Genomic DNA, 8,138 nt, shown 5'->3' with positions numbered 1-8,138 from the left:
CTAAGCTCAAGGTTAATAGAGCTAGGTTTGGGAGGGAGAGTCAGCCGGCGCCGGCAGTGGAGGTGAAAGGGAAGGGTAAGGCCATGGTGAAGGGAGGAGGCTCAACAGTAATTCCGGAGCAGTCTTTCAGCAATGTTCTTCAAGGGAGAACGGCGGAAGTTAGAGAGGAAGAGCTGAGTTTGGAAGTGCAACCCTCTGAGGAGTTGCTGCGGATTCTGGAAGAAGCATATGTGGGGGAACTGAAAAGGCGGCTTAGGCAAAAATGAGCGTCTCGGTGGACTGAAAACCCGAAAGGGCGGTCCAGGCAAAAATTAGAGACATGAACAAAAATGATTATCCTGATAGATTGAAACCCCAAAAGGGTGATCTATGCAAAAATTAAGGATCATGACAAAGTAACTGCATCCAGTCAGGCACGATCCACTTGGGGCACACCTGCTATCAAAGAACCTCTAATTTAAGCATCTACAAATCCAAGACTCAGAGTAGGGGCAATTCAAGGTCGCATCCGGACATGCAAGATCCACTTAGGGCATCCAGCTATCAAAAGACCTCTGATTCGGAGCATCTGCAGATCAAAGACTCGGAATAGGGGCATTCAAAGTTGTTAGGGAGAATAATTGTTATTGTGTTCAATGTACCTACCCATATATTTACCATTTTCCAAATTTTTCAAAGATCCATGGGGCCACGCCATTGGCAGGCCACCACTCAATTCATCAAATTTGAGTCTGTGCCCATGTATTTGGAACTCTCGTTTATTCTACTTACAAAATTTCTTCCATTTTTTATGGCAATACTTGAAGCAAAATTTTTTCAAAATACAAAACTTTTTTTTACATTTTTGAAAATGTGAACAACAGACACACTCTCTTTGAACTTATGAGTAGGTAAAGCGTACATCAGCATCCGCCTCGAGTACGGTTACACTCCGTAAGAGAAACAGGGCTAAGCACTATGGAGAGGACTTCTTCCTTGAGCAAGATGTTGTAACGGTCCAAAAATACAAAAAAAAAAAATATACAAAAAGAGCTCACTAAGCTGAAAACCTGAAAAGGCGGCTTAGGCAATAGAGAGCGTCCCGGTGGACTGAAAACCCGAAAGGGCGGTCCAGGCAAAAATTAGGGGCACAAAAAAGGAATATATTCCCGGTGGACTGAAAACCCGAAAGGGCGGTCCAGGCAAAAGTTAGGGATTTTAAAAAAAAAAAACAAAAAAAACAAAAAAAAACATGACTGCTGAAGCATTCCGATGGAAGTACACTCTGCGCCGGTTTACAAATGGCGACTTCTTCCAGACTTTTGGTTAAACGATAGGTTTTTCTCCCCAGGAGGCATCAGTTGCTACCTTGTACCAGGTTTTTTTTACTCCAATCAATGGTTCAACTTGTTCACAAATAATATCATCCCTAAGGAAGTCTGTTGAGTGTTTGTACTACGATGTCAGTCCGCCTCCCATCTTACCTGCTTTGTCTTGTTTTGTCAAGTCACCTGTCACAATCCAGTCCATACAATCATTCATTCATGCATTCATACAATCATACATTCATACGTTAATACTTTCACACATTCATACACTCATGCATACACAACATACACACGACATCATTCACGCATGATTGCCTTAGTCACCAAAATCTTGTTTCGGTCGTGTCTCTTCAGTTCGGTCTTTACTTATCATTGCGTCAAACCGCAAGTTTCTACACGTGAACATCTTACATTTACCTTCTTATTATCAAAAGTGTCATCCCCAGTGTGTCTGGTCCAGAGATGTCACTCATTATAAGCCCAGTGGATTCTGGCCAACTTTTATCAAAAGCCGAGTGGATTCTCACAAACCTGTTATCAAAAGCCGAGTGGATTCTCGCATATGTTTACCAAGCCGAGTGGATTCTCGCTAAAGCCGAGTGGATTCTCGCATATGTTTACCAAGCCGAGTGGATTCTCGCAAAAGCCGAGTGGATTCTCGCATATGTTTACGAAGCCGAGTGGATTCTCGCAAACCTTATCAAAAGCCGAGTGGATTCTCGCAAAAGCCGAGTGGATTCTCGCAAAAGCCGAGTGGATTCTCGCATATGTTTACCAAGCCGAGTGGATTCTCGCAAATGTTCATCTCGTTTCAAGCTGCCAGTCCTAAACAACGGACCGCTTGAGTCTACATTTTGTCTTATTTCAAGATGCCAGTCCTAAACAACGGACCGCTTGAGTTTCCTTTTGTCTTGTTTCAAGCTGCTAGTCCTAAAAAACGGACCGCTTGAGTTTCCTTTTGTCTTGTTTCAAGCTGCTAGTCCAAAACAACGGACCGCTTGTGTCTACATTTTGTCTTGTTTCAGGCTGTCAGTCCTAAACAACGGACCGCTTGAGTTTACCTTTTGTCTTGTTTCAAGCTGCTAGTCCTAAACAACGGACCGCTTGAGTTTACCTTTTGTCTTGTTTCAAGTTTCCAGTCCTAAACAAAGGACCGCTTGAGTTTACCTTTCTTTTTATCTTGTATCAAGCTGCCAGTCCTAAACAACGGACCGCTTGAGTCTACATTTTGTCTTGTTTCAGGCTGCCAGTCCTAAACAACGGACCGCTTGAGTTTACCTTTTTGTCTTGTTTCAAGCTGCCAGTCCTAAAACAACGGACCGCTTGAGTTTACCTTTCGTCACGGTCTGTTCCAACCAATGAATAGTTTGAAATCACATTTTATTTTCTCCAGTGTCATCCCCAGCTTAGTTGTTCAAGTGATGTCGCTAACAATGTTTTGTTTTCATTAAGCTATCGTTCCAAACCGATACGGTAGTAGACAATCTCTTCCCCAGTGAAACTGCAATTCCCCAGCGGAGTCGGATCCCTTACTTTAACAAATTGGGTATCCCATTGTTTGTTTCTCGTCCCAGTCAAATCATCTTTGCCGTCCTGCATTCATAATTGCATCATGAGCATTTCACAACATCTTAGGTCAAAAATTGGTGTACTTTTGTATTTAAGTCTCTTCGTCCCGTCAACTCAAAGATTTCATCTTCAAATCTCCGGACAAAGAAAACTTAAATAGGGGCATCTGTCATACCCCAATTTTTGACCTAACATCCTACATTCATACATTGTCTGACCCTGAATAGTCTTTGACTTTTCAAAGGAAATTTCAGCAGAAAGGTATCTTAAAATACCTCATGTTTGGTTCCGAGTCGGGCCCTCTTTGCTCTTTATATTTTTATAATTTTAGTTTTCTTTATTTTTTTATTATTTGTTATTTACTCTTTAATTTCCATCTTTTATTCAATTTTATAATTTTAGTTTTTATTTCTAATTTTTATTTTAGCTTTTAATTAGTCATTTTTCATATTTTATTTTAGTCACTTTTATTTTATTGTCCAAGTAAAAAAAAAACCAAAGTGTCAATGAGTCCAAAATTAAGTGTCCAGGGGTCCAAAATATTTTTTCCTCCAAGCCATGCCATAATCAGTGCAGAGTCAAAACTTTCTTCCCATTTTTTATCAGGAACGCGTTTCATCATCAATACCTCTTCTCACTTTTTTAATTTATTAGTCATTTCTTTTGTAAACTTTTAGTTTTTATTTTTATCTTTCATTTTTATTCAGTCTTGATTTTTATATTTTTTTATTTTCCATTTTACCATTTTATTTTTATTTTTTTCGTTTAATTACTTCTTTAGGTTTTTATTAACTTTTTTTAATGAGTCCAAAAATTGTCAAAAAATATAGTGTCAAGGTCCAATTTTTTTTCTTTCTCAAGTGTGCCACCAATCATGCCATTTTTACATGTCAACTCTCCCATTTGAAAAATCATTCAAATCACATTCCAAAACCATCAATCTCATTCAAATCCCCATCAAAGTGCATTAAACCAATTTTCCATTTTTCATCAACCTTAGAACCTATAAATAGAGCTCTCATCCTTCACAATTTCACACACCAAAAAGTTCTCTTGAGTTGTCAAAGAACTTTTCTCTCTTCTCCCTCATTTAGCTTGTGTTGACGAGCTATTCTATTCTTTTCCCTCTTTTTTTTCTGTCCCTTCGGAATAAGTCCCTTCGGAATTTTGTCCCTTCGGTAATTTTTGTCCCTTCGGTTGTCCCTTTCTTTTATTTTCTTGCATTTTATTTCTTTTTAGCATTTTATTTTATTTTTATTTAGCATTTTAATAATTGTCATTTATTTTCCAGCAATTAGAATGTATTTAGGTCCAATGTAAATATAAATGAGAAAAGTAAGTGTGTGTGTGTGTCTTTTATTTCTTTACCGCTTTATATATATCAAAAAATACAAAAAAATTAGATTAGGGATTTTGTGGTGACCCAACGTCACTACAAAAATCCAAGCGCTTTTAATTTTATTGCTCCGTTAGTTTAATTTTCATTTATTATTCCAAAACAACAAAAACATTCAAAAAAATCAAAAATCACAAAAATATTTTCATAATAAACCTTGATTTTCAATCAAGTGATCGTCCTTTTTATTTTCTTTCTTAATCAAATATCAAATCAACTTTAATCATACTTTGAGTCTATTTTTCTTTCAATATAAAAAATACAAACCAATTCTCATTTGCCATTTGGCTTTTCATTTTAAAACCTTTTCAAAAATTAAATAAAAAACACACAACAAATCAAACGTCATTTTCTTAACCCCGAACTACGTGATTTTGGTCCTTCACGGGTACGTAGGCAAAGGACACTCGTCCTCTCAAATCAATAAAATGTAGATAATTAGGTCTCCCTTTAATCATTTCAAAATTCCATTTTTTTAAAAAAAAGCAAGCAAGTTTATAGCACAAAAAGTTAAATAAAATCAAAAGGTTCTCGTAGAGTACTACGAACAGAAACGGTGCTAATACCTTCCCTTTGTGTAACCGATCCCCAAAACCCCCCAATTTAAATAAATTTTTTCAAAGTCGTGAAATTAAAAGTGAGTCAAAAGCTAATCAAATAGCCTTGATCTCCAAAAAATGACGCGACAACTGTAACCTTGTGTAACAAGCCTTGATTTATTTCTTGTTACTTATCCTTGCTCATTCAACTTGTTTCGGAATACCCATTTTGTTCCAATAATGTTCTTGTGCTGAGGTTTGGGTACCAGATCCCACACATCATTTCTTTGAAATTGATTCAACTCTTCTTGCATAGCTAAGATCCACCCATCATCTGAAAGTGCTTCATCAACTGTTGTAGGTTCAATCATTGAGATCAGTCCAATCATTAACTCTTCTTGTCTAAAGTATGATCTTGTTCTTCTTGGACTATCTTTGTTTCCAATGATTAGCTCCTTAGGATGTGAAGATTTATGCTTGAATGTGTTTCTGGGAGGATCTGCTTGATGTGAGCCATCTTGTGCTTCATCAGAAGCAACTTCATCTTGCGCTTCTAATGTGGGTTCAGCTTCTGGACTTTCATCAGATTCAGCTATCTGATCAGGTTCTGGAGTAACTTCAGGAACCTGTATCTCTGCAAAACTTTCACCTTGCTTTGAAGTTTTATCTTCAAGCTATTTGTCATCAAATTTAATGTGCATAGATTCTTCAACACAAAGTGTTTCTGAATTATACACTCTGTATGCCTTTGACCTTTCAGAGTAACCTAAAAAGATTCCTCTTTGGGCCTTGGCATCAAATTTCTTTAGGTACAGCTTGTTGTTCAGAATGTAACATGTACATCCAAATTGATGAAAGTAAGAGATATTGGGTTTTCTTCCTTTAAAGAGTTCATATGCTGTTTTCTCCAAAATAGGTCTGATATAGATCCTGTTCTGGACATAACATGTTGTATTCACTGCTTCTGCCCAAAAATGTTTTTGGTAAATTGTTTTCATGGATCATGGTTCTGGCCATTTCTTATAGAGTTCTATTCTTTCTCTCTACAACCCCATTTTGTTGTGGAGTTTTAGGAGAAGAGAATTCATGGACAATTCCATGTTTTTCACAAAAAGCTTCAAATGGCTCATTTTCAAACTCTCCACCATGATCACTTCTGACTTTCAAAATCTTTGATTCTTTTTCAGATTGAATTTGAGTGCAGAAACTACTGAATACATCACAAGCAACATCTTTACTCTTTAGGAATTTCACCCAACTCCATCTGCTATAATCATCAACAATGACTAATCCATATTTACTTCCATATAAGGATGCAGTACTGACTGGTCCAAATAAATCAATGTGAAGTAGTTCCAAGGGTCTGGAGGTTGAAACAATGTCTTTGGTTTTAAAAGATGATTTCACAATTTTTCCTTTCTGACATGCACCACAAAGTGCATCAGAATGATAGTCAATGTCTGGTAGCCCTTTGACAAGTTGTAACTTACTAAGCTTAGAGATTAATCTCCAGTTAGCATGTCCCAACCTTCTGTGCCACATCCATTTCTTATCATTCACTGATAGAAGGCAAATCACCTTCTGATCAGCCAGTTCAGAAAAATTGATTTTGTAGACATTATCAACTCTCTTCACCTTGAACACAATGGATTTGTCTTCCTTGTTGATTACAGTACAATTGGTTTTCTCAAAAAGTACATCATAACCATTATCACAAAATTGACTAATGCTCAAAAGGTTATGTTCAAGACCATCTACCAACCATACATTATTAATTGAGGTAGAGGAATTGCCAATAGTTCCTGTACCTATGATCTTGCCAGACTGGTTGCCTCCAAATTTCACATTTCCTCCCTCTTTCATTGTTAGGCTGAGGAACATGGACTTCTCTCCTGTCATGTGTCTTGAGCAACCGCTGTCTAGGTACCATGATCTTTTCTTTGGCACTGCTCTTAGACATACCTGCATTATTGACATTTTCAAATTTAGGTACCCATTGTCCTATGGGTCCTGAAAGGTTAGTACTTGAGGCTTTACTCTTCACTTCCTGTACCTTGTGCTGTGAGTTGGATTGCTTCTGATTAACCATCACCTTAGGTTTTGGTACTTCAGAAGCAGTAACTGTCTTCTTCTGAAACTTAGACTTTAGAACTTCAGATTTTGGTTTCACCAGACTCTGAGGAACAGATTCTGATCTATTCAGGATCCTGATCTTTGAAGTCTTGGAATCAGATTTGATCATAGCCTTTGGCTTAGAGTTCTTTGGCTTTGAGGTGATCTTAGCCTTAGAGCTAGAAGCTTCAGGTTCTGATTGAACAACAGTTTCCAACTCAGCACCTTCAGATAAAAAGAAGGTTTTCAATCCTTCCTTGATGCATTCACAACATGCTTTGAGACTGATTTCATTAGGTTTCCCTCCTGAAAAACCAATCCCTTTTCCATTATTTCTGTAAATGCTATAAATCATAGAAGCCACTCTGCTTCTGTCAATGCCAGATATGATAAAATCTTCAAGAGCAATTTCATGATTGCTTAAAGGTTTTTCATTACACTTTTCTTGTAGCTTCTGACATAAGAACCTGAGCTGATCTTCATAAGTTTTACACATGAAGTCAAAGCCCCTAAGTCCTTGTTCAGAAGCTTTCAGATCCAATAGAGTTGATTTTTGTTGTTCTACCAAATCAGCATATTTTTCTTTTAAATCCTTCAACTCATTGGTTCTTACTTCAAAATGTGTAAGAAGTTCTTTAAGTGACTCAACAAGTTCATCTCTGGGAATTTTAGAATATACCTCATTTTCATCTTCTGAGTTTGAATCTGATCCAGCTTTTGAAGTTGCTGTAGCTACTAACCCAACAGCTACCTTTGCGTCTTCTTCAGCTTCCTCTTTATCAGATCCAGATTCACTTCCTAAATCATCCCAGGTTGCCATTAAACTCTGCTTAATCTACTCTTCTTAGTAGACTCATGTTCATTAAGACTTAACTCATGAACTTTGAGAGAACTAACAAGATCTTCGACACTTAAAGTGTTTAAATATTTAGCTTCCTCAATAGTAGTCACCTTTGGTCTCCATCTAGCAGGCAAGCTTCTGAGTATCTTGCTCACATGGTCAGAAGCAACATAACTCTTCTTTAGAATCTGTAGCCCAGAGACTAAGGTTTGAAACCTTGAGTACATCTCCTCAATAGTTTCATCATCCTTCATCTTGAATAACTCATACTGATGTACAAGCATGAGAGCCTTTGCTTCTTTGACCTTCTTGCTGACTTCATAGTTTGAACAGAGAGAAGCAAACATAGCTTTAGCAGTGGATTTGTCACTCAT

At 37.3% G+C, this 8,138-nt stretch overlaps 1 protein-coding gene across 1 annotated transcript; it reads right to left on the bottom strand.

The window, feature by feature from the left end:
• Nucleotides 1-1,434: 1,434 nt before the first annotated feature.
• Nucleotides 1,435-7,278, bottom strand: LOC146916628 (uncharacterized). Its single transcript, XM_085721685.1, has 3 exons — nt 6,898-7,278; nt 6,488-6,773; nt 1,435-1,490 (listed from the first exon to the last, which is right to left on the bottom strand). The coding sequence occupies exons 1-3, from the start codon at nt 7,276-7,278 to the stop codon at nt 1,435-1,437; spliced, it is 723 nt and encodes a 240-aa protein (XP_085577811.1).
• Nucleotides 7,279-8,138: the final 860 nt, after the last annotated feature.

This window comes from Medicago sativa, chromosome 6 (genome assembly GCF_051527215.1).
Source record: "Medicago sativa cultivar Bolivia chromosome 6, Bolivia_mono, whole genome shotgun sequence".
NCBI classification, from domain to species: Eukaryota; Viridiplantae; Streptophyta; class Magnoliopsida; order Fabales; family Fabaceae; genus Medicago; species Medicago sativa.
The sequence above is the reverse complement of the archived record's forward strand: the minus strand, read 5'-3'. Positions and strand labels throughout refer to the sequence as shown.